Below are 26,054 nucleotides of genomic sequence, written 5' to 3' on the forward strand. Positions count from 1 at the left end.
TTTCCCCGCCCCCTTCTTTTCTCCCTGCGCAAAAAAAACCAGGCAAAAAAAAAAAAAAAAAAAAAAAAAAAAAGAGGGGGGTGGACAGAGGGTCCGCCTCCTCCAGCACCGTGTGGTCCGATACGACCATCGATTGATGCCCCCCACCACGAGCGTTGCTCTTCCTGCGTGGACGACAAAGAAGCACCAATGCCAAAAAATTATTATGTCTCTTTAAATCACTTTATAATTTCTAATTCAATGCAGGAAGGTCGTATTTAAAAACCAGAGGACTCTATAAATACAGTGGCGCCACCCAGGGGGCCCAGGGGGAGGACACCCCCAGCAAAGCTCTTTTCGTGCATATTACATAAGCATATTTTTTGGAAATATGCATTTAGGAGAAGAGAAAGCAAGTTGTCAACTAATTGCAGCAATTTTAAATAATCTGCAATACATGTTTTTGTTGTGTTTTTTTTAAGTGCTCTGTTTCTGAATTCCTATCCCTGCACAACAATATAAATAAAGCTCCTAAAACTGTATTATGCCTTGCAGACATTTTCTTTCTTTTTTTTCTTTTTTTTAATTTAACATCTCATTCACTGTGGCTGTTAGTACTTTTCACAGAAAAAAAAAACAATCTGTTCTCATCTAGCTTCTATCTATCTTGAAAAATTATTAGCTGCTGTAATTAATAATTACGTTACATTTAACCAACTGGGGAAAATGTCAGCCAGTACTATATCTTGAGATGAAATGAGCTATTTTAGTCATTCTTTGAGTTTTATATGAGATAAAATCATATTTCTCTAATAAATACAACTGTTTTTAAATACAAAATTATACAAACTGACAATTGTTGATTGTTGGCATTCAGGTGTATTTCTGTAAATTGCTGTTTGATACATTGATGTGAGTTGTTTGTTTATGTGTCAGTTTATCATTTATTCACTGCAAAACTGTGATTGGAGTCGGTGATGACTAACAACTGGCATTTCCAGCGACACCCTGATCCCCAATCGCTCAGAGTTTAAGAAATGTTTTTTCAGAAACTACATTTGGTACAACAGTCATTAAATTTGAGAAATCTGATTAAGTTATTCATTAACTGATTGACTGGTTGACTGATTTACGCCTGTCTTATTTTGTGTCCTTGATACTACTCCACTTTTAAAAGTCCGTCCCTCTGTGATGGGGTGACGCTGATCCTAAAATACTTCTAAAGGATTTGATGTAACCTCTAAGACAATCCACCACCTTTGTCAGGGAAGCACTTTTAAAAACTTTTTGGATGCTTGTCAAATTAACTGTATTTATTTTTGTTTTATTTAGTTGCTTATTTAACTTTTGGGGTAAGTGGAGAGGAGGCATGTGCTGTGTTTTTTTTTTTGTTTTTGTTTTTTAATCTAACAGCACAATTTTCAGAAGCTCACTTTCAACCTTTTAATTAACGTTTTTCCAAAAAGCAAACTCAGTAAATGTGAGGATGCTTATTTATTTATTTTTGTTATATCTCCTTTAACTTTCCCCTTTTTATAAACACTTTTCTTTCCACTTTATCCCATCATTTTTTAATACTGCAAGTTAAGGCAATTCAGACTTTTCTGCAATCGTTCTTAGTTTCACTCTAAGATTATCAGCGGGTCCCAGTCAGGGCAGCCCTTCAGAAACCTTCTAGATACGTCCCTGTAGAATTAGCTACTGTATTTTAATTATTTTTAATTATTCTGTCTACAAGCCATTTCTTCAAATTGACATAATTTTCATTTTAATTGACGCCTGTAACGACGCCAGATTTGGCGCTAGTATCCTCCGCCTTAGTGAGAGCGCAAAGATGTTTGAGCCGCAGAGGGTTTCAGATAGTTATCCGGACACACGGTTGCGAGTCCATGATGGGAAATTTGTGAATGGGACACGTTAAGCAAGGTATTTGTCGTCCTGTGTGACGCTTTCCCCCCGCAGCCAATCACGCGCTCCGCTGGAAGTGTCGAACACGCCTAAAGCGAGCCAATGGCGCGCCGTGGAGCAAAGACTAGCGCAAGGAGCGGCCAATCAGCGGAAGGCATGCAAACGAAGAATTTGCTCCGGCAGGCTCTGAATGTCAAGTAGTCAAAGATGGAGTCCGGATCTGAGAGGCCGTGTGCTTGTGCAGGGAGGATTTTTTTTTCTTCCCCCCCTCTCTCTTTCTCTCTTTCCCACCTCCGCAGATCCCTGTTCGCTCGCAGCTTTTCCCCAGGATGACAGCTTCAATCCTCAAAGGAGCGCACCGCGAAGCGTGGCTTTCGGAGAAGGGTTGCTTTTCTTTTCCTCTTTTTTTTATGGACAACTTTTTTTTCTCCTCCTGCTCTCTTCTGCCCATAACGGATCGTCCCTCCCTTTGACCAGATACTATTCATGATTTTGGAGGCGGAGGAGGAGGGGAGAGGACAGGAGGGAGAGGTTGTCCACTGTGAGTTGTAGCCGTTTTTGCGTAAAAATGTCAGGAGCTCGGCGCAGAAACTTGGAAGTTGTTGTTTTTTCTAATATGCGACCTATAAGAAGGGAGGGGGATCAGAAACAGCGACGAGAGTTGAGTCGATCCACGTTGCGCTGCGCATCTGGAAGCTCGTGTCTTTAAAAAAAAAAAAAAAATCACAGGAAAAAAAAAAAACTTGATCGGGATTCGTGGACAGAGCTTGTTAGGCTCTTATCGCATTGTAATGGCTCTCCGGAGGAAGCGGGGTACGCGTGTGCGGCCATATATGCTGTTGTGCAATCTAACAAGTCGCCTGTAATGTGTTGTAAGCTCAGGTCCTGCGCTGAGGGGAAGGAGAGGCGGATAGGCCGCTCACACAAATGGATAGCGGATTTTTTTTTTTTTTTTTTTTTTTTTTTTTTTTGTAAGCCTCCACATGCAGGTAAAATACAAAACAACAACACCTGGAGGGGCTTTCTGCAACGTGTGAAAGCGCCATGGTGTTCTGGAGATTTCCAGTGTCCCCTCCAGTGTGCCATGCTATCCACTCTGTGGGTTGTATAACTCTGTTTTCAGCGATCAAAGTCGTCTGCTTTTATTTTATTTCAGAGATTGTTACACGACTTTTTTTTTTAAGTTTTATTTATGCTTCTTGTATTGGAGCTCAGGTGATTTATCTTCCTAGTTTTTTCTTTTTTTCCTTTTTTTAGCAACACAGAAAGAGAAGCCAGAGTGTGTGATGGTTTTGTGGATGAAAACATAAATGTTAGCTCGCTGTAAGCTGTTAAAAGTGTGTGTACACCCCCCACCCCACCACCCTTTCTCTCCTTTTTTTGCGTTCATTCCGTTCTCCAACCTCTCTCCCCTCCATCCCCCCATTTCGCCACCAAAATTAGAATGCATGTCATTCACTGCAGAGAATCGTATGGGCCCACATGCTGGGAAATTCCCATTCTCCCAGGGTTGGTGAGGAGGGGTGGTGTGGGAGGGGTGTGAGTGTGTGAGTGTGTGTGTGTGTGTGTGTGGGGTGGGGTGGGGTGGGGGGTGACCAGTGCTGTTTAATTTGGGGAAGTTCATTTAACTCCACCAGTGAAAAGTGATATTGTTAATCTGTCACATGCTAACTTTTTGCCTCCCACAGATCCACTTTCTTTTACGTCTTGAGGTCGAAACTTGCAGGAAGAAAAGCTTTTAAATGAGACGTTTGATCAAAACCTGCAGATTTGTTCAGATTTCCAAGTGATGTCACTACTTTGTTTGGCTCGTGGATGCATTGTTACCGTGGTAATTTTTTAATTTATTTTGAAGGTATAGATCCTTAAAAAGTGGGACAGACGTATGCCATCAGCAGATGCGTTAAGCAGCACAAAATGTAATCAGAAGGTCGTTGTAGTGAAGAGGAGGCTGGTGGGATCCATGTTGTTGTCCACTGCCCTCTTTCTGTTGCACTACTGGACACTGACATGAGCAGTGCAATATTAAAAGGGCATTGGATGATTGAAAAGAAAAGAGACCCACTCTTCGTCTCTGCACTCTCTGAAGCAACACCAGGAGCTTATGAAGTTGTTCTAACCTTAACGCCTTCCATATCATTTATGATTCAAGTTTTTATGAGACCTCTGCCTCTTAAAAAAAAAAAAAAGCCCCACACCTCTTCCTTTCTGCTAAACCTGCACAGGGAGTTTCTGAAGGTGTCTTAATGCTAAAATATCAATTTTATTTTGCTTTGACAAAGTTAGTACTTTTCTTGCTCTCTAGTGAATTGTGTTTTGTACGTTTGTGCCATGAAGGAGAAATCTTTTTTTTTATTATTATTATTTTTAGCACGTGACCACAAAAGCCCAAAGTATCAACATGATGCAAGTGGAAACCAAGTGATGTTTCAGAATTATTTTGTGTGGTTTTTTTTTTGTTTTTTCTTAAAAGCTTTCAATAAACAAAGTCAGAATTTTCTACAAATTGTTTGGTTGCATCTGGCTTTTGGAGAGTTAATGCGAGAAAGCATCTCGTTTGATTAGCTATCCACAACAAGAAAATTGAAGCAGCTGGTTTTCAATTTCTGCAAAATTGAAACACCTCTTTGCCTTATCCACTATATTAAAAAAAAATATCTATATTTCCAAACGCAATTTTGAGTTTGTCAGTGAGGAACGGCCACATGCTGACACATGCTGAGGTCAGCTGCTTTGACAATGTTGCACTACTGTACCATCCATTCTAGCAGTGCAATAGTATTGTCATAGCATTTGGCCTCAGTGCTGAAAATAAGGGGCCCATTTAAAAAAAAAAAAAAACACAAATCAGTGTGTGAGGAAGTGGAGCTGATGGCTGATGGCAGGTGGTGGTGCAGAGAGCAGGAGCCTCCTAAAACTGTTTACCCAGTGTGTTGTGTTTACAGACGGGGGGTTTACTCCCGCTTGATTGGCTGACACAAGTCCTCAAGGTTTGAACGAAATCAATGTTTTACATTGAAAACCCCGGTTTTAGTCACGCCGAGTTCAATTAGTGGCTGAAAATGTCCTAAAAGGAGAGGCGAGAAGAGACTAAAATCGTCTGAAGCGAACAATCAGGATTGTATTTTTCTGATCAGCCAACCCCCTCCTCCATCCTCCATCCCTTTCCTGCTGTTCTTTATGTGACTGTTGTTCTGTTGTGACATCAAACACTGCCACAGTGTGTATTGATAAGTGGATGGAACAGGAAAAAGAAGCAGAAAGGGGGGGTTGGAGGTCGATGTGTGGCTCTGAGCATCCTCGATGGCAGCAGGTCGGCGGGGGGAGGGGCCCTTCAGCAGGAATGCAGGGCCTTCTCCCCCCCCCCCCCTCTTTCTTTTTTTTTTTTCTTTTTTTTTTGCATTTTGCCTTCTCTTTTCTTTCTCTCTCTCTCTCTCTTTATCCCCCTGTTGAGATTAGGTGTCAGTGCTCCTGTGTGCCTCGTGTTTGAACCCTCTGGTTAAAGAGCAAAGAAGTTTGTTTGTTTTGATGACTATGCCCACGTTAAAGTGGGTGGACGCGTTTAACCGCAGTCCGGTTGCTGTTAAAAGCCGCCTTGCGAAGGACACTCAAGTCATTATTAAAAACAGACATGTTCTGTGGGGCCCTCCGATGGCTGTGCTGCAGTAAAAGGTTAAATTTCCCTTGTTGTTGAGGCAGTGGGGGGGGATGGTTTATCTCCCCAAAAACAGGTTAAAGATTCTCAGAATCAAATGTAAAAGCATTTTATTTGGTATTCTGTTTAGATATGTTTGCACTGAAAGGAGAAAGCAAAAGGGAAAATCTCCGCCACTTGACTTGTGTGAAATTCTCTCTGAGTAAAGAACGTGACTTGTTTAGGCTTGCTTTGCAATGCTTGCTGGGAAATCCTGGAATGTGTGGAATGGGGGCCGGTGGTGCTTCTGCAGTTATCTGACTGCACGGAGCAGCAGTGGAGCCCAACATGTCAGCAAGTGTGTTTTCATATGTGCAGCCTCTGAATTAGCTCGAAACTAAGTGATCAGAACAAAGCGTGTGTGCATTTCTTTAATCAAAGAGGGAAATCAAAACCTTCACAGTGTTTGCTCTGGGTTGGGTTGTTGGGATTTAGGTGTGCATGTGTTTTGTTTTTTTGTTATTTTGGCTGCTTTCAAACACTTCATTTAATTCATTGTTAGAGCTTTTTCATCCTTCTAAATTAAAATCCTCACATTTCACAAGGCTGAAAATGATAATCTGTTTTACGCGTGCATGTTTATGTATTACAAATGGTTATATTTGTTTTGTTATTGTTTCGATTAAATGTTTTTATTTTTCTATCTTTTTGAATGACGACAAATAAAGATGATGATGTAATTAATCATTTGTGGAGGCTTTCTTGAGAAAAAAAAGCATTTAAGGGAGTAGAACATGCTATGCTAATAATAACATCAGAATAAAATTCTGAAAAAAAAAAAGATTAGTTTGTACGAAAGTTTATCTAAAAAGTTGAAATCTAAAAAACGAATGTCAGTTTTACAGTTGCATAATTTATTCAAAGGCCTAAAATGTGTCCTATGTAGAATTAGCAGTTTTGTTTGAATTTTTAGCCGCAGCAAACTTAAACAATTTTGTAAGCCTTGCTTAATATCATTAAATATTTTTAATCCATTATTGCTATTTAATTTAACTGCAAGGGAATTAAAACTTGACAGAAACAGTAAAATTATGTAGGTAATGTCATCTGGATTTCAGTGAAATAAAAGTCAAAGGTGTAAGTAATTTGTTTTGTGTGGAAAGTCGAGCTTATAAATACGAAAATGGAGATAATTCTTTGCAAGAAAATCACCAGAATTTGCAAAGTGTACTTTAAGAGGGGAAAAAAAAACAATTAAAATAAATCTTTAAAGATAATATGCAAGTGTCACATCAGTGCTGCTTTTCTTGTCTGGATATTTTTTATGCTTAAAGTCAACTTCTCCCTCTCTAAAAACGAGAATTTTTTGTGTTTATTCATCATCTGCAAAAAAAAAAAAAAAATGTATTAATTAAAACACGCATTGTGTCATCTTGAACCCTGCTGCTCATCTTCTGCATAACTGTGAATATGTGACGTATCTTTGTGACTTAGTTTCTGCTCAGTGCTGCTCAGCTCTCAGAGGAGCACACATGGTGTCTGTGGCTTTGGCAGAGAGCAGACTATTATTTATATCATCACCTCGCCTCCCTTTCAGAAAGTTTTCAGGGTTTTTTTTTAAGCATTTGGATCTGAAAGAGTGAAATGTGATGAGTTGTGACATTTCTAACACCTAAGCGCTCTTGTGGCTTTAGTTAGTTGGAAAGCAGATATGTGTAGATTAGAAAACATGCTAACTGCCCCCATGATTCATGGAGCACATAAAGCAGCTAAGACTTCTGTCAACGTTATCCAAAGGATATCAGCTCTGCTTACATTGTTTTTGTGGTTACATTTTTCTTTTTCACATTTTCATAACCTTGAATCTCTAAATTAATAAAACTACATCAAAAGTTAAACTGCTTTTGCTTAATAGAGCACGTCCTCAGACCCAGCAGAGACGTGATTAAAGCAGCTGAAACAGATCAGGAGAGATGAAAGATTGGGATTTCTGCATGCAGGAAAATAAAACAGGACAAAATTAACCAAATGATCCAGTAACAATAAATACAGGTGACAAGCAGACAATGGTGACGGGAAATCCAAACAAAACCAGAAATAGCCCCAGATACAACAAATGAAATCATCTAGGAAATGCATGTGTGTGTGTGTGTGTGTGTGTGTGTGTGTGTGTGTGTGTGTGTGTGTGTGTGTGGGTGTGTGTGTGTTTATGAGGAAAGAGGCTCTGAGAAAAGGAGAGGAGTTATCACCTCACCGGTATGATTAAATTTAAAAACTGTAAAAGAAGAAGCCGTGCTTATGGATTGATACATTGTGTTTTGATCCTAACATGTGGCTTCAGACTGAAACAGGAAACAAAATCCATGCATAATCTTTAAAAAAAAAAAAAAAAAAAAACATGCAGTGGCTGGTGTTCAGGAGCAAAACAGGAAAACTGTGACACTCTACACACTTCAGTCCCGCAAGATGACTGGATCATTTCCTGTGCGGAGATGGGGGAGAAAAAAACTCTTACATATAATCACACATGAGCTCTGACATCATGCAGCGAGGAGGAGGAGGAGGAGGAAGGAGAGTGTGAATCAGAGTGTGTACCACAGGACCACACAGGTCTACATGAGTGTGTGTATGTGTGTCGGTTCATGTGCTACACAAGTATCACATCTGATTAGATCAGTTTTCTGCTTCATGACTGTCTGACCAATCTCCTGGTTTCTTGTAGTCTCCCAGGATGAACGTAAAGGATTGACTGATCCAAAACAAAACTCTAAACAGCTTTGTACGTTTGATGCTCAAAATTAAAAGCAATGTTGGTGTTAGTTTTGGGGATCAAACATGCAAATGTTCAATAATTATGAAGAAAATCTGTGTTGAAATGATCCGCATGGTGGAGAGGGGATTAAGTGCCATCTAGTGGATGATCAGATGAACCTAATCCTTGCGGTTCGTAACGATGAGAATCAGAGAGGCGACTTACGTCCTCGCAGCTCTTCAGTCCATCACGGGACAAGACATTGGAAAATTCACCTTTAGATTCCTATCAGCAATGAATCAGCTCATTTCCTCAACCACACACCACAATAATCCTACCTACAAAGTTGTATGCTGGTAAGAGGTTTTAGGGTTTATATTGAGCACCATTCCTCTACATGGTCTGAGATCCAAAGACTTGAATTTCAGTCTGACACGACTAAATTCTGCTAGTCAGAATTTCTCTGGTGTATCCAAATGTTTTAAAGCAAACTTTGAATGAGCTTCAATATGCTTTCCCTTCAAGAGTTGGGTCTTGATTATATTACTTTTTTTTGTACTTTTTATGGTTAAGACACACCAAGGACTAACTTCATGTAGGTCTTTGTACAACTTCTGATTTACTGATTTGACTCTTCTGTCAGATTTATTGAGTCACACCTATGTGTGTACTCCTTGGACTGCTACTGACCTCTGGTGAAAATGCAAAGCAATGAAGCATTAGAAAAGCATTAGAAACATTTTTACAGAGATAAATTGTTTCTTTGTTTTACTCTGCAACAGTCAATGTAAGTGGTTCTACAAAATAAGGCTATTGTGAACAACTTGAACTCAGGAAAAAAAACAACAGACTCAACAGTTTTTGTATTAAAAATCTTAAATGTTTTGAGCGTCAGCACGTATCATTTCCACAAATATGTGGAGTTAATGCATATTAAAGAATAGTCAACAGGATTAATAGCAGTGATTTATTGACTTAATTCAGCAGAAGTAGCAGAAACAGTAAATAATAAATTAAAAATTATATATATTTTTGAAAACCATTACACAAATCTTATATTTAAAGCGCATTCTGCACCGTTTACATGTTAAAGACTCACATTTACAATAACTACCCTTAACATCCATTCATCCATCATCTATTCCCACTTTTCCTTGAAGGGTGCTTATCTCCAGCGGTCACTGGGTGAGTGGAAGGGCGGGGGATGGTAAACCCTGGGCGTGTCACCAGTTCAGCACAGCAATCTCTAACATTTCAGTGTAAACTTTTTTTAATCACAAAGCATTATTTATCCAGCAGATGGCGCACTAGGTGACAGATGTGACAAACCGTCCATCAGCGTGTAAATGCGGACAGGAACCTCCACTATGTTCTGCTTCGCGAAGAAACGCATCTGTGGGGCAACAACAAGAAAAAGACTCATTCAATTGTGACAGAAAATGAAGCACATATTTATATCTGATTTCAAATCCTTAAAAAAATGCAAACCTTAGCTGCAGTTTGTTGCGTCTTTGTGGTTGTTCACATTCTGCTCCGTTGAAGGAATGTCCGCAGAGCTTTGGGAAACTGCCTCATGGGGCATCTGAAAAAGAATCAGCCCCAATGAAAAGCTTTTAGCAGGCAACTAAAACGCTCACACAAGCTTGATATTATTTCAAAAAAGGAGGAAGGAACACAGACCAGTACAGGGGGAGCCATGAAGAGGTAATTGAAGGGGTAGTGCAGCAGGTTAATGCAGGTGGAGGAGTACAGATCTGCATAGCGAATCAGCTGACTGGCAAACAGTGTCTGTGTGTAGCCGCTGCGCAGGAGGCTGCCCATCTGGCCGTAGGACATGTCCATCCTGTGGGTCAGGACCTGGGAGCACACAATGTGCAACAATAAAAGCGCGAGAGAACATACATGATGCCTTGCAAAAGCGTTAATCTGCTATGAGCTTTTTCTTTGGGATTTTATGTAGAGGCTCACCACATGATAGTACATATTTCTAAAGTAGATGAAAAATGATTTTCAAATATTTATTTACAAATACATTTATGAGAGGTGTAGAAGAGTATTTCTACACATTTTTTAATTAGATTTGGGTCAGAACCATTCCAACACATGTAGATGGTTGGATGTAAATCCTTTAACTGTACAGCTGGATGCTCACCCTTCATTAGTTTTTTTTTTTTTCCTCCAGGAGTTAATCAAATTAACCTACATCCTTTCAAGTCTGATCAACACACCCTCCACAGGATGTTACTGCCACCACCATACTTCATACAATGTTAGCACTCCTCCACTCGGTTCAGTTTTGGCCTTTTAAGACTACAGCGTCTTCTTTCACATACTTTCTGGATCTTTTTAGGGGAAACATGACTAATATTTGACTTGTCGACAGATTCTCCCACCTGCGCTACGGACCTGCGTATTTCGTCCAGAGTTACCGTCGGTCTCTTTGCTGCTTCTCTAATTAACACCCTACATGCTTAAAGCACCATTTTCGATTAATAGAATGTCTTAGCAGCTTTTCTGTTGTCCCATAATTAGTTCAAACATGAATGATGGATTTAAATGTGCTCTGTGAGATATTCAAAGTTTGGTATTGTCTCTTTTTCTAAGTAAATTAGATTGCCAACAGGTGCAGTTTTGAAAAGTTCTGCCAGAAAAAAACATTATAACAATCTTTGAGTTTCTGCACTTATTCCCTGTTTGTGAAATATTAAAGGATGTTTAATTTTTGTTATTGGTAGAAAAGTGAGTCTTTTATTTTTGCTTTATTATGTAAAGCTTCTTGTTAAGCAGTTTTATCTTATTGTGCTCATGCAAAAGGGCAATAAATATAATTTTAAAAATATTGAGACTAAGTGATCCTAAAGAAAGACTCAGATTGTTTAATAATATTTTCGTCTGCCTCACATTAATTTTCTCTGTCAGCCCTTTCACGTGAAAGTAGGACTGATTAACAAACAAACTGTTTTGGTGGTGCTTAATGAATATATAAAAGGGCTAAATTCACTTAGCAGCAACAACAAAAAGAAAACGCATAAAAACTAATTCAGTTAAAAGCCCATTTGATGACCTTACCTTTATTCTTGTCTGAATGTTGCTGATGTCAGGACAGTCTATGCTGCCGCTGTCTAAGTGCCTTCAATCAGAACAAAAGAAGCATTTTTATACCGAAGCAACAAGATCAAAACAAACAAGCCAATTTAATTGAATTAATTTGGTTGTAATCATAAAGTAAAAACGGAAAATTTGACGTTTGTTCTCCATCACCAAGCTGCACCAACATTGTTAGCTGTGCATCAGCTCCCCCTGGTGGCCAAAGCTAAACACCGCCCAACACGCCGATAATGCGAGTGCCTCACGCATGACAAATGTTTTTTTTTTTTTTTTTGTCTTAAGTAAACGATAAAAACTGCTCACAACAGTAGTAATATAGAGAAAAACTAGTCTCAACTAGGCTCCACGTTTACCACTGCATTTAGGAGCTTTTATGAGGAAAATGTGTTTGTCTTCCAAGTAAAACAACAGTATTCTCACATTATCCTGTAACCTTGAGTAGGTGGAGAAAAAATCCAAGCCAACCTTTTTACAAAGGCCTTTAAAAACTGCAAGTGTTGAACATAAAAGCGTAAAAAGAATTAAAAACTTTAAGTAAAACCAAATTAAATGTTAAAGGGGTCAAAAAAAACTGCAGAAAATGTGAATCCATAAGTTTTCTTTCTGCTGAATTTCATTCAATATGCTCGCACATGTTCAGGCTAACAAACTGCAAGTGGCATATAAAAAAAGAAAAACCTTGTTCAATAATCTTCCAGTAATTGTTAACAGTTTGTCCGATAGCAGCTATTCACTTTTGCTTATTATCGTTTGATCAAGTACTGGTTATTCTGGTCAAATACAGACACAGACTTACCTGTACAGTTCAGCCAAGAAGAAGTCAAGATGTTTCAGCTCCTCAAAAAGATCTGAAAATCAAAGAAAAGAAAAAAGAATGAAATCAACAAAAATGTGACAACACAATAGTAAATAAAGATGAGCTGCTCACTTCTTCTTTCCTCCCACACTTGCAGCTCCTTGGTTAACTCCGGCACGACAAGAAAGGTCTTCCAGCCTTGACGTTTCTTTGATTTGAGGATGTCTCCAAAAATGTGATCTCCAATATAGAGGATGTCCTTGCCACTGACATCCAGCAGATCAGAGACGATGTCTGACGATCCTGCACAGAGAGAAGAAAATATGAATTAGGCTTGCAAGAGTGGCAATGTTCAAAACTGCATGAGTTCCTGGCATCTTTAGCACCAATGACTTTGTGGTCTTGTTTCTCCTTGTGACTCTGAGTCTGTTTTTCTATTTTTGTGTCAAATGAGACATGTTTGTGCACCACTCAGTCTACTAGCTTTTTTAGCTGCCAATATTTCAATAAGCATATTTCATTGGACTATTACAGCTCAAATAATTGGTAATTACTCTCAATTTGAATACACAAAATGTTAAAAAACAAAAACAAAAAAACAAAAAAAACAAAAAACAAACATAAGAATTAACACTTCTAATTAAGAAACCGTAAATCCGGTAGACTTTCCATTTAGCTATATTCTGCCCCCTACTGACCATTGACCGTCTGAGCAGCTTAGCAAGTTTGTATCACTGAAAGGCTCTGCGACGTGTCAACACAAACAAAAATGTTAACACAGAACATAACAGCATAGTCTATAAATACAGAAATAAATACATTGTTACATGAAATACATGTTTATTTAAATGTCAACATGTCACTGAGGTATTTTACTTTACAAATAAACTCATATGTAAAGTCCAAATTTAATTATTTATTCTCATTTATAACTAGTAACACAATCAAACACAAATGAAGTTGATAACCTATTTAATGAGATAACGTGGAGTCTTTTATAAGATAAACAAAAGTTTTCCACATGAGAAGTGAACTAATGATGTAATCAACTTACAACCTTTCAAACATGATCAAATGTAAGGTATTAATGTCATCACCTTGATCTGTAGGGTTTGTAACAACAGCAGAATGAGATGCAGAATGAGATAATAGACGAAAACCTGACCAGTTTGCATTAGAAAAATTAAATGAGGCATTGACTGAATGAATAAGGTGATTATTTAGGCAAAACAGGAAACAACGACTTGTAATAATGTAAAAATAGAGAATAGTTTCTGGACGTTTTTTGACGAAGGCTTTAAACATTCATCCAGCCAACTAGTGTGTTAACAAAGGGTCAGTAAAACTGATTTCTCACAATGATTTGTTCCTCACCTCCAGAGTAAACTGTCCCGTGCTGCAGGTCTCCAGTGTAAGTCCCAATGCGCAGCTTTCCTGTGTCCTGCGTGTCCAACATAAAATAACACACTATTACTAATGCAATTAGTTCATCAAACCCCTGCCAGGAGACAGTTTTCATACCGTGTCCACTTGTCTCAGCACAGTCCCATCTGCAAAGAACAGAGGCTTCCTGGTATCGACGACGACAAGGTCAAAGAAAGCACGCCACGGCTTTTTAGGGCTTCCAGACTGCAAAAAAAAATAGAATAAATATTCTATTCTTTTCAAGAAAATTAACAAATCAAAAAAGGTATCATAGCCTTACCTTTGGGGTACTTTCCAGCAGGTACTTCATGATTGCCTAAAGCAAGAGGGGACATACAACAATCATGTTAAACTCGTGTGTACTCTCAAAGACCATCTACAGTCCTCATATGCTCACCTCTGTGTAGTTGTAGTCACTATTGGTAGCCAAGAAAATCTTTGCCACCTCTTTAATTCGAGTCAGGAGCACAGGGATGTTTGGCTGTGGTGGAGACATTTGTCTTTTCAGCATTTCAACCATTCAGAACTAAAACGCATTCAGATGAGATCAGTGCACTCACATCTTTGACGACGTACTTCTCCAAATTCTTGATCGTCTGTTCTTTAAGGGTTCCCTATAGAGCAGCAAGTGTGGGCTTTATTATTTAGCATAAAATCCAAATATAAAAAAAATGCATTGTTTGAATGGCTTACTGTGTCATGAATAAAATCCATTGCATCTCGAACATCCTGGAACATGCTTCTGTAGGACATGAACAAGTCTCCATGCTGGAAACCTTTCCGGAGGCTAGGAGAATAAAAGGTAAAAAAAAAAGATTTTAAAGTAAAATATCTCAGAGTTTGCCGCTTTGGATGTTGTTAACCCACAGAACGGCCGTTATTAGTGGTTATCAGCTTCATTGATTTTTGATTTTTGTTTTTGTTGTTATTAGCTTGATTTAAAAGCTTTATTTACAATATACCTTCTATGTTTTAGTATGATATCAATGATTTACTGCAAATAAATGCCAAATGTAACAACAAAAAACCCTTCGGTTTACACTTTACTGAGCCATTTTTAAATTAAAGTCTTGTGACTGATACATCTTGTAGTAAATTCTTGATATCCTACTCAAACTGGTACATAAATTGTAAATAAAAGTTTTCTAAAAAAGCTAAAAAAAAAATAAATAAAAAAAAAACTTCTATCTCCGACAAGCTGATGCGAATGGTAGATAATCTACTGAGCCTCCCAGGAGGGACCGCCTGGAGCAATCAATGGGGCTGATAACCACCAATAACGGCCTTTCCTTGGGTTGATAACATCCGAAGCGGTTGGTTTGCAACATAAATGAAAGGTGCGTTAAGAAACTGATAAGCATGTTCACTCACTTTGAGTATCTGGTGCATCGAGTAAAGAAATCCACCAGACATGCATAAAGATAAGTCTCTGAAAAAACAAAATGAAAGAAAATTAGTTGTTTCATAACGTCACACATCTATATTTACATGTAATTGTATGTTTTATTTGGATTTCAGACATTGTGAAATCACACAGAAATGAATTCATGTCATACCTGACAGATTGAAGAGGGTGTTAAGCATGTAAAACCTGTCAGTGTCATCTCTTTGGATGAACTTGTTTCGATAGTAGTACTCGACGTCTTCCCTGTGAACCAAACCAGAAAACACGAGTTGTTACTTAGATCCAAAAACTAAGTAGCAATTACATTTAATTAAATTTAATTTGCAGTTGCCTTGTCTGGTTTGGTTATTATAAACTGCATTTTCTAAAAACTTTGGGTTTTCATTACATGTGAATAAAAAGTGCTATTGTGAATTTAGTGGTTAGATAGATTGGTGGGTTATTTAGTTATTTTTTTATTTTATTTTTTATTTTTTGCTTTATTGACTAAGTGTCTGTATTGTTGGTTAGTTAGTATAGTAAACTAATTAGCTGGTGACTAAATTGTTAAATTATTTATTTAGGTAGCTGAACAGTTGATTGGCTGCTTAGATGGTTAAAAAGGGAGATAAAGTAGTTTATTTGCCTGTATTTTGATTGAGTAGCTGATTAGTTGGTACATTTGGTTGGTTAATTTGTTGACTGATTTGGTAATCCACTGACCAAATGATTGATTAACTGGTTACATTGATGGTTAATTAATTAAGTGCTTGGTTGGTTTGCTAGCTTATTAATGGGAAAACAGTTGATTGATTGATGTATTAAATTAAATTAGTTTTAATCCAATATTTTTCTGTTCCCTTCTCGTAAAGCATTTATGACTGAAGTGTCTTGGATGAATGAGAATCTACAGCAGCCCACTGTGATCTACATGTTTTCTGATGTAAAGAAGCAAAACAACAGTCAGCATTGCTATTCAACTTGACTTTGACCTTACTCTCTAAGGAAGCGGAAACCATGACTGCAAACTAAGATGTTGCCGTTTGAATCCACCTTCAGCAGGTTCCCTAATGTTTTGTCAAGGACTATCCCGCTGTCGGGAGACAAGAAGAAAGGGGAAAGAAAGCGAGTTAGGCAAACAGATAATTGACTTTTGCTTTGAATGAATAGATGAAGCTTTAGAAGCGGAGACTGACCGAGTGGGGAAGCTTGGGTCGTACGTATATCGAAGAATCTCATGAGGGTATCCAATCGACACCATTCTGTCTCTCAATAGCTCAAAGCCCATGCTCTCATAGTCAGGAGATTTATACACTACAAACAGAGAAGCAGATAGATGACTGGCATTCTGTCAGTGAGTCTGTAATTCTATGATTTTTTTTGCCTTATTCCTTCACTTACTTGCCAGTGTGTAGTCCATGTCAAAGCCATAGCACTTAATGTTTTCCAGAGTCAGACTCCTGTTAACAAACACCCTGCAAGTGAACACAATAAACGTGGTGAAAAAATGAAGCAAAGAAAAGTGTAACACAATATACCTGCCTCCCCCTTGGGCATCCTATTTTTTGTATTAAGCAGCCAGATTTCTAGGTCTTAAAAGTCAAAACTTTCTTTGCAGTTTTTGATCCAAATGCCTTGCGTCACAATTCTGGTGTTTTGGTTTGGGCCGTTCTGCTGCTGGAAAGTGAATCTGCAACTCACTCTCAAATCTGTTGCAGTCTCTTAACAAGATTAGTTTCAGGATTATCCCGTATTTAGCTAGTTTCATTTTCTTAACCCCTGCTAAAAGAGAGAGAGAGAGAGAGAGAGAGAGAGAGAGACCGCATGCTTTACAAATGATGCTGCCACTACTATATGCTTCTCAGTGGTGTTGTTATGTTCAGGATGACGAGCTCTGTTAGCATTTTGCAAGCCAACTGTTTGTCTAATTTTACACTCTCCAGTGCAGCAAAAGTATAATTTGCGTAATGGCTTCGTGTGAAGCCTCCTCTCAACAATTCCCTCCCAATTCAAACGTGATCTGCACGGCTGCTGTAAATCGTTTACCTGCTTTCTGGGTTTCTTCTAAGATGATGAGGGCAAATTTGAACAGGCTGAGAGGACTTTGCTTTAGTTGCGGGAGTTTTCTCTGCCTATCTGTTGACTCAATCGCCTGGTCTTAGAGTGTACGTTTCACGCAAACAAGCCAAAGATTAATCAAAATGCTTTAAAAAAAATTGATAGTTACAGAACCTCTTTTTGCGCGAAACAAAATAATAATAATAATAATAATAATAATAATAATAATAATAATAATAATAATAATCTCATTATAAGTTCGTAGCGGAGGTATGGTTGTGTTGTTTCAATGTATCAGAAGCAGAACTCACTTTTTTTCAAAGTCTCTGTTGGCCATTTGCTCCACAAGAGGCCCGCAGGGAAGTTTATCCATCGTGTCCCTCGGAGGAAGCCTGCGGTCAGCCCTCAGTCACCTCGGTGGGCTTTAAATGGTCAAAGTTGCCCCCCAAAAATTGGGTGGGCGTGTGTTTGTTGTTGACGTGCGCTGTTGACTTTCCGCTTGTGTTTTCCAAACCCATCCTGCATCTCGCCCCTGTGGCGCTTTCAGCTCTGAGGGCTTAGATTGCGTTATCAGCGGCTCGCACATGTACCGGGGCAGCGCGTGCATGCGTAGGTTGGTGGGAGTTTCCCCCGATGATTGTCGACAGACCCCCCGTCACCCGAAGTTCAACTTGTTCCATCAAAGCAAAAATGTTTAAGACATTTTGATTTGTGATCCGTTTGGTTTTTACACACAAGAGCTATAAAATCACAAACTTCGTCCCTTCGTGGGATCAACAAAAATCTTTTTTCAAATATGTAAAAAGTGTGGTGTGCACTTATTTTCAGTCCCTTCTAATTTAATGCACTCCAAATTGACTGGGCTTAAAACTTTTAACATCTGATGTGAAAAATGGTTCAGAGATGTGCCGAAACTTGTTCAGCATCTTTTTTTATTATTGTTTGTCTTTATTTTTATTTCTTCATTGAAGTCTTATTTCACATATTTTTTTTCAGATCATACTCTAGATTGTATTACCAGAGTGGACTCTATTTCATTAAAGAAATAGCATTACAAAACCATTCCTTCATTCTCCAGAGGATTGTTTGTGTAAACTTAGCCTGAAGAAAGGAACAAAGCTCTTTATTCGCCACCAATGGCCTGAAAATGTTGGGACTTGTCACTTTCAGATTGTTGTGAGCTCTATTTTCCTGAAGAATAATATAAGAATAACATAAATTAATTAATAAATCTTAAATGTAGAGCTCACTATGGCTCCATTGATTGCCTAACATAATACTAACTGAAAGATATAGATTATTTATTGCCACAGAGAAAGAGGAAACAGAATAATGCATTTGGAGTCATTGCTAAATGTAATTACACCCTTCCTATGGGTCTTGAAATTATGAGGAAATGAGGGTAATTAAAATCAGCTAAACTGACCATCTCCACTGAAGGAGTCAGATGTCATGAATGACCTTAGAGAAGCAATAATTGCTGCACATCAATACAAGAAGGGTTGGAAGGCCTTTTTCATTTGATGTCCATCATTCTTCACTAGTAGGAATTGTTTCAGATAGCTGCCAATCACCAGTGGCCATCCCTGCAGTCAGACGATAAAATAAACCTCAGTAGCTACAGCTCAGGCTTTACAGGCCGAAGGCAACATGTTGAATAATCACAGTCATGATATGTGAGATATAACAAGTACAACGTAACATTTTGGAAGGGTTGTCAGAAGAAATGCTCTTTTTAATAAAAATAAGATGGCATCTCAACTTACTCTGTTTGCTAGAAGAATTAACTCAAATAAAACTGGGTGATTCTAAATCTATTGTGTTTAAAAATAATAGAAATCCTGTTACAGATAAAGGATAAGAAGTATGTTTAAGAAGTATGATCATTCTTTCCACTGGACATTTGTGAGGTCAGACACTGATGTTGGACAATAAGCCTTGGCTCACAGTCTCTACTCATATTCACCCCCACGGTGCTCCACAAAGTCAAACTCATGACTCTTTAAAGATATTTGAGTTTCTTCCACACCAACCTTGTCACCTCTTGTTTCAAAGTCAGGTTACAAAAACAAGGAGGCATCACCAGACTGGACCCACAAAGTTTGGACCACGAAATTGTCCAAAATTTCTTGTTTGATTGCTGTTTGCCACTAGTAATCAATCAGCTGACTAGCCTTAATTTTTTTAGAGCTAGTGTGGAAAAAGTGACTCTAACAGAGACAAACACAGAAGCTTTTTCAGCTTCTACTCTGCTGTACAGGAACTTGAAAAGAGGCATTCACAGCTGATCCCCACTCCACCTGAGAGAGCTGTAACAAGGAAGAATGAAGAAAAATCGATGTGTCCAGATGTACAAACCTGATAGAAACCAAAGATGCATCTACTAAATACTGAAGGCAGTGAATATTCATGCAATCACTTAGTTTATTTTGCATATTTTTACTTATCTGTTGTCATTTTATGGGGATCAGTTTTCACTTTGACATTAAACAGCTACATTTTGTTGATCACGAATATTTAGCGAAAGCAATTAAAGAGTAAAACATCCAAAGAGGTGAAGGCTTTTTATAATCCTAAAAATAAACTGGAAAAACTAAATCCAAAGGAATGAACATATATAGTAAGTGAAACCTTAACAACAATAATTAACACAGCAAAACGAACGGAGCATGGCAATTCAACCTGGAAAAACTCAGGCAGAGAGAGAGAGTGATTTAATTGACAAATGAAAGTCTTTGGTGCTGCTCAGACCCAGGAGGAACCGCTGTCAAAGAGAATGAGCCGCTGTGTATGAAGATTAGAGACGTCTTCTTCACCCCCTCTGGCCCAGATACTGGAGGTGGAGAGGATGTCGGACATTGAAGAAACCACGAGCTGAGGGCGGAGGAGGGGTGGAGGAAGGTTGAAGCTCAGCCAACGAGCGGAAGCAGATGAACAGCTGGACCTTATCAAGGGAGCGGTGCTTCGGAGGAGGAGACCATCACAGATAGGTTGGAATCAATATCTTTGGTTGAATAGAGTCTTGCAGTTTGAATTTACTCCTAGGCTTCATGACGTAAATGTAAAACGTAAATGACTCACGCAAAGCAAAATTATCACTTACAAACAAAATCAAAAGCCAAATTCCCAAGGAATGTAACACCTTCACGCTTCCTCAATCTTAGTCTTTATTGTGAAGTAGCTGTAAGCTTTGCCCAAACACTGCATCATAATTTGGTCTCTTGTGCTTTGATTTCACAGATTTTAGAAGAGTTTTTCTTCTGTGAGGTTTTATCTTTGGCATGCATCCTGTCAAACTCAGCAGATATCTCCAGTGCTGTTCGATCTTTGGTCTCCGGCATGTTGAACCTCACATGAAACCCGCAGACGAGGCAAACAGCCATGAATATGAGGAAGCAAAAATTGCCAAGGTGCTCCTGGAAACATTTGAAATTGCAAATTAATTTACAAGCTAACACATCTGAACTGTAGCTGAGGATATGGACATTTTGATGCTGAGGCACTCACCACCAAGATGGGGAAAAGTGACCCCAGAACAAACAGGCAGGTCCAGTTCACTGTGCATCCGACTGTGTATCCAGCTGATTTAAACGACTGAGTTAAAATCTCCCCTGGAAGAGGAATCGTCGTTGCAGCTTAGGATAAAAAAAAAACCCCAAAACAAAACAGAGTAGTAGAAGGTGTTATGCATAGCTTTTAATTTAGAAATGAGCAAAATGTAATGGAGCATTGTGAAGCAAACACACCTGGTCCGCTGGAAAAGAAGAAAATGAAGACGAAAACGAGAACCATGCTGCAGTACGGCAGCCACCAGACAGTTTTCTGCAGAGAACAAGAGAATATTTTATCCCTTTTCCTGGAGTCATATCACACAGAGGGAACAAATTGTGAATAAATATACATTAGATATATCTGGGGGCGGGGGGGTTATAAACTCACCTGAAAGTAAACAGTGACAGAGAGGAGGCCCAGTGATGCAGCCATTCCTATGTAACCTCTGAACATCAGGTCCTTTTTGCCCATGCTCTCAATTATCATTGACTGCAAATTGAATACAGATTTAACATCTTAGTGCAAATGTTCAGCTCTCACTGACCACATGGAGGCGCTATCAACACACACAAACATATTCAGAACAGCTTAAACTGAAACACAACATTTAGATGTGATAAAAAGGAAAATAAACTTACGATATTAAACATAAGCTGTCAGGATGTTTTACCTAAAGTTACTGAACAGAACAATATTAATAAGTGGAAATCAGTGAAGGAGGACTTACACAGGCTATAGAGGTGGTTAATTCACAGAGGCCTGTCCCCAAGGCAGCGTACGCTAACCTGTGTTCTTGGATCCCTGCAGCTCGAAATACATCAAAAGAGTAAAAATACACCTGAAGAGAAACAGTTGAACATATGAGGTTTAATTTAGAACAACATATTTGCAGGGATGCACTGAGAGAAATTACTTATACAGTTCATTTTAAGTAGTTTTTATCTACAGATACCTCTGCTCTACGACATCACTGTAGATTTTCACTGATGAATAGACGGATAACTGTTAAGTCAGTTAAAATTTTATAAAAATTTATCATTTTATTTAAAAATCCTCAGGTCAGAATTTCAAAAACTAGCGACAAAAAATCTAAAATCATAAAATCTAATTGGTGCATCTCTACTTGGGCCCTTTTTATTTGGTTGTAATTGTGCAGTGAGCAATTCCATGCTTTGGAAATTCATACAAACACAGATCATCAATTCTGCTCACAATAAAAAGGCTCTCTGTATGCAGAGTAAATCAAGGCTATTTGCATTTGTGAGTGTAACTCACAGCATTAATGCCACAGAGCTGCAGCGAGGTGAAGACGATAACAATGCTGAGGAGCTGCCAGCGAACTGTTCGGTTCTGAAATAGCTCCAGAACCGAGCAGCTCCGGATGCTCTGCAGAGCTGCTTTCTCCTCCAGCATCTCCACAACTTCCTTGCTGTGATCTTTTTTGCCCCATAGTTTCCTAAAAGCTAAGCGAGAATGAGAAAATGGTGCATTCAGGTGCAGCTGCTTGCAAATAGTAACAAAATGAAGGAAAGTGTATTATGGAACACTTTCCATTAGTTTAGGGCAGGAAAACCACATATCAAACCTTTCTCAGAGGCCTGGAGGTCTCCTCTTTCCAGCAGCAGGAACCTGGGAGACTCTGGCAGGAGAGGCAGAGTGCAGAGCTGGAACAATGCAGTGAAGCCATTGAAACCAAGCAGCCAGGGCCAGCTCTTCTCTGTGCCAAGCAGCTCTCTGTGTAAGGGAAAAAGTCACTTTGAGATGAAGCAACAGTCAGGACATCAAACACACAAATCATTAACAAGTCCAGTTAAATAAGAAAGCATTCTGTCGGGAGAATGAGGGTTGAATTGGGCCAGAAGTTAACTAACCCAACTTTAGTTTTATGTACTGATGTTAATTAAATATGTTAGATGTAAACACTGATCCATTCTGCCTGAGAGAAATATCTGATTAATTGAAGCATCAAATTTTGTCAAGATTATGTGACAAAAATATTTTTTCAAGACTTAGCCACAAGAAAAAAATGGATTTTTATTTAAGGCTGCTTATTCATTCAGTTTCCATCCAGTTCTTGTACCTGAACATATCAGCATACGTTGGACCAAAGTGCAGACAGGAACTCAGGAGGAGTTACAGAAACAACGAAGGGAATTACATAACAACAAGACCGACAACTGAATCCAGCAGACAACGAAATGGACACAAGAAGGAACTAAACTCAACATAAAGGAAAGAGTCAAGATGGAGATGCCCTAATGAGAAAACGCTAAAATGATCTAACTACAAACACAAATGACAAGCATAGTGTCTGCTCAGGTAAGAGAGAACAGATGAGATAAAGAGCGGAGAGGGCCACAGGGAACAAATCTACATCATTTTCTAACTATTAAGTCATGTTTTTTACGTAAACAAAAAAAAAACACTGTAATCACAATGACAATTATTTTATATAAGGGAAAACGTCATATCACAAGAAAAAGTACATTTGGTAACACATAAAAACAAGTATTTAGTACCAACATTGAGGTCTAAAGTTGACAGAAAGACTTAAAAAAATACGACAGAACCAGATAGCTCCTGGAAATACAGGACTTTTCACACTATTGTGTTTCTATGAAGCCCGGTGTCATTAAAATAGACTAATACATGACCATAGATCCATATTGGATTGCTCATTTGACCCAGTTCAGCTCACCTGATCCCCAACAGCTGACCAAAGAACTTCCCGATGGCCAAAGCGGTCGCAATGGTGACGCCCACCATCGCTCTCAGATTCTTAGGAGCAGATTCGGTGAGATACATCGCTTGAGCCGAGAGACCAATCCCTGAACACAAACCAGTTGCAACACTCAAACTGCTTGTAAAACAGGATAAATGGGCATATAATGCGGAAGGGTTTGGGGGGATTACCTGCATTGATGCCGTAGAGAAATCTTCCCACCATTATCATCTCAAAGGAATTGGCTGTTCGGCTCAAGATTATCAATATGGCTCCTAATATAGCCCAAAAATTATTTAATAGAAGGCAGCGCTTTCTGGGGAGGAGACAAACATGGGGTGTCTAGTTACACTCAGCAGCATTGAATCAAAACGCTGACTGAAGCTGTAGTTGTGTCCCAACCTGCCAAATCTTGAACTGATAGAACTTGCGATCAGCGATCCCAGCAACCCTCCGATGCAGAAAACAGACACTGTGAAGGACCAGATGAGAGACACCTCCCAGTCTATTAAGATTCGGTCGAATCTTTCCACACAGCTTTTATTCACCAGCTCTTTTATGAACTGCAACAGGAAAACACACAGGTATTCATTCATAAATTGTCTGGTGCCCCAAATCCAACATATCTGGTTAAAAAGACCGAATTCCCTCATTGGCTAAAATTATTCTACTTACTTGAGAGGGGGAAGTCATCACAGAAATATTGAATCCATACTGAAATGTCCCCCCGATGCTGCAGATGAAAATGGCCAAAATGAGGACGGGATAGTTCAGCTGCAGATACACACACCAAACAAAAGCTGGAATGTTAGGTTAGGATAATTAAATTTGTTATTTCACCAGATAAAACACAATAATTATTGGTACTAAAAGAAGAAACTACTGTTAAATAACTGAAGACGGTTGTAACAAAAAAGGGAGGGGCAAAAATAAAAATTGTAAAGTAAGGCAGTTCATTTGTTCAGCACATTTTTTTCAACAGAGCAGTTCAAAGAAATTCATAAAAAGACAAAAATCCCTTACGAGGAGAGTCAGGTGTTGTGGCATGTTTGGAGTGTGTCGCTATGTGGCTTCTCAATTCATTTGTACTCACTAAGCCCATCTTATAACTGAGTTCTGAAATGATTTACTTTGTTTTGAGGCCAAAGCAGAATTGTGAAGTAGAGTGACGAAGCAGAAATGCTTTGTTGTTCTACTTGGGTGGAAATTTATTAACCCCTGTCAACATATTCTTTCTTTCTTTTTTTTTATTTGTCACACCTAAATGTTTCAGATCATCAAGTAAGTTTTGATATCTAAGTTATTAATAATAACTTATGTAAAAGCAAAAAAATTGACCACATGCAAGCTACTTCAAGAGCGCCTCGAGTGTTCATCCAGGAAAACAGCACTTCAACAACTGCAGGCCTCACCTGCCTCAGTTTAGGTCGCTGTTCATGATTTAACATCAAGAAAGGGCATCATGGGAAAGATCCACTGCTCACTGCAAAAAAATAAAAAACACAAAGGCCTGCTTCACATTTCCTCGCAACAAAATAATTGATGGAGCCAATTACATGGAGCAAAACCAATTTATTCTGCTCCATGAATTCTGCTGTAGCCGGTTATCATAAGGTCATCAGTTCATGAGATTTAGCCCAAGCACACTGGGGTTATGCAGCAGGAAAATTGTCTGTAGCACCCTATGGAGTCCACTGCGTAAAGTGGACTAAAGTGGACAAGCAAAATGCTGCTTAAAGGAGCAGCATTTTGTAAAATCGACTTTTTGAGGTGTATGTCATGTGATAACGTTATTCCCTCATGAAAACATACCTGGAGCGTTCCCTTGATTCTTTCATGCATAATTTCCCATGTCAAACATTCAGCTTGGCGGGACCGAGCGCCTCCTCAGAGGATGAAGCTCCTCCTCGAAGCTGCCGTTTCCAAGTTTCCGAGCTTCCCCCTCATGTAGCAGCCCACCCCAACCCAGCTCCTTCAGACTAGCCAGCAGCAATTAGCAAACACCTGGTTGTATAACTGATTAGCACGTTATACCAGCTGCTTCTCAGTACAACACTGGGAAAACTTTGTTAAAGGGTTAATAGAGGAGTGATGTTGTGATGACTTCCTGAAAGAGGAGTTTCAAAAAGAGCAGGAGTTTTTAAAAAGACAGAGGCCCAATTTCCCGGTGTTAAATTACAAAGTCAGTTTTCTTTTAAGTCATATTTGATATATTCAGCATTGTTGTAACAACTGAAGGTAACAGTTACTTGATTGTGCTATAAAATGGCACTATGTGCCTGGAAAGAACATAATACTGCCTCTTTAAATCTAATTCAGACCTTAAATTGACTGTTCATTCCCAAAAAAAACCTCCAGTGTGGCTTAACTAAACACATTCTTAAAAGAACAGTCGGCACAAATGCACCCATTGATGCAAAAGCCTCACTGCAAGTCACCATAACTGTGGCCACCAAGGCTGGTAAGAAGATTAAAAAAGCTGCGTGTGTGTTCTTGCAACCAAAGTTGGTTAATTATTACTGCAAGATTTTTAGAAAGGTGTACGGTTATTTATTGTCTGGGAGTAAATCTAAGGGAGACTGCAACATTTTCCTGTCTTTCCTCCGGCATTAGTAAAACATATTCATTAACTAAAGTATCTACTATGAAATATTTAAGATCTTTTAAAGCTGACGAAACATTTTAAGTGTCTGCTGTGCGGGTATTTCACTTCTATCAAACCTGTTTAATCTGCAA

General features: G+C 38.8%; 2 protein-coding genes across 3 annotated transcripts; both read right to left on the reverse strand.

The window, feature by feature from the left end:
- Positions 1-9,226: 9,226 nt before the first annotated feature.
- On the reverse strand, positions 9,227-17,549 carry nt5c2l1 (5'-nucleotidase, cytosolic II, like 1). Of its 2 annotated transcripts, XM_015050271.1 has the most exons (18): positions 17,356-17,547; positions 16,388-16,461; positions 16,183-16,300; positions 15,984-16,079; positions 15,159-15,250; positions 14,974-15,031; positions 14,296-14,389; positions 14,163-14,216; positions 14,000-14,083; positions 13,883-13,918; positions 13,699-13,806; positions 13,552-13,618; positions 12,310-12,480; positions 12,178-12,229; positions 11,343-11,403; positions 9,954-10,130; positions 9,762-9,855; positions 9,227-9,666 (listed from the first exon to the last, which is right to left on the reverse strand). In XM_015050271.1, exons 1-17 carry the CDS (start codon positions 17,415-17,417, stop codon positions 9,763-9,765), a joined length of 1,497 nt encoding a protein of 498 aa, XP_014905757.1. In that variant the 5' UTR covers positions 17,418-17,547; the 3' UTR covers positions 9,227-9,666; position 9,762. The 2 variants fall into 2 exon arrangements, with proteins under 2 accessions (XP_014905757.1, XP_014905758.1); XM_015050272.1 differs by lacking the exon at positions 9,954-10,130 and having other exon boundaries at positions 17,356-17,549.
- Positions 17,550-19,480: 1,931 nt separating this feature from the next.
- Positions 19,481-24,375, reverse strand: slc2a11l (solute carrier family 2 member 11, like). The gene is made up of 12 exons (XM_015050273.1): positions 24,342-24,375; positions 23,994-24,092; positions 23,721-23,881; positions 23,510-23,634; positions 23,295-23,424; positions 22,182-22,330; positions 21,872-22,059; positions 21,324-21,434; positions 20,984-21,085; positions 20,791-20,866; positions 20,552-20,679; positions 19,481-20,460 (listed from the first exon to the last, which is right to left on the reverse strand). Exons 1-12 carry the CDS (start codon positions 24,363-24,365, stop codon positions 20,251-20,253), a joined length of 1,503 nt encoding a protein of 500 aa, XP_014905759.1. The 5' UTR covers positions 24,366-24,375; the 3' UTR covers positions 19,481-20,250.
- Between the last annotated feature and the right edge of the window lie 1,679 nt (positions 24,376-26,054).

Source organism: Poecilia latipinna, unplaced genomic scaffold (assembly GCF_001443285.1).
Source record: "Poecilia latipinna isolate Pla-1442-1.1 unplaced genomic scaffold, P_latipinna-1.0 Scaffold982, whole genome shotgun sequence".
Taxonomy (NCBI): Eukaryota; Metazoa; Chordata; class Actinopteri; order Cyprinodontiformes; family Poeciliidae; genus Poecilia; species Poecilia latipinna.

Excerpts from the sequence above, each read along its gene's own strand:
- nt5c2l1 (XM_015050271.1), bottom strand. The coding sequence starts at position 17,417 with ATGGATAAACTTCCCTGCGGGCCTCTTGTGGAGCAAATGGCCAACAGA. Across the intron at positions 15,032-15,158 it reads CACCCTCTTCAATCTGTCAG|AGACTTATCTTTATGCATGT; the intron begins GTATGACATGAA and ends TTGTTTTTTCAG. Across the intron at positions 13,807-13,882 it reads TGCTGGAAAGTACCCCAAAG|TCTGGAAGCCCTAAAAAGCC; the intron begins GTAAGGCTATGA and ends TTTTTTTTGCAG.
- slc2a11l (XM_015050273.1), bottom strand. The coding sequence starts at position 24,365 with ATGCCACAACACCTGACTCTCCTC. Across the intron at positions 22,331-23,294 it reads GGTCAGCTGTTGGGGATCAG|AGAGCTGCTTGGCACAGAGA; the intron begins GTGAGCTGAACT and ends TCCCTTACACAG. Across the intron at positions 21,435-21,871 it reads AGCTCTGTGGCATTAATGCT|GTGTATTTTTACTCTTTTGA; the intron begins GTGAGTTACACT and ends GTTTCTCTTCAG.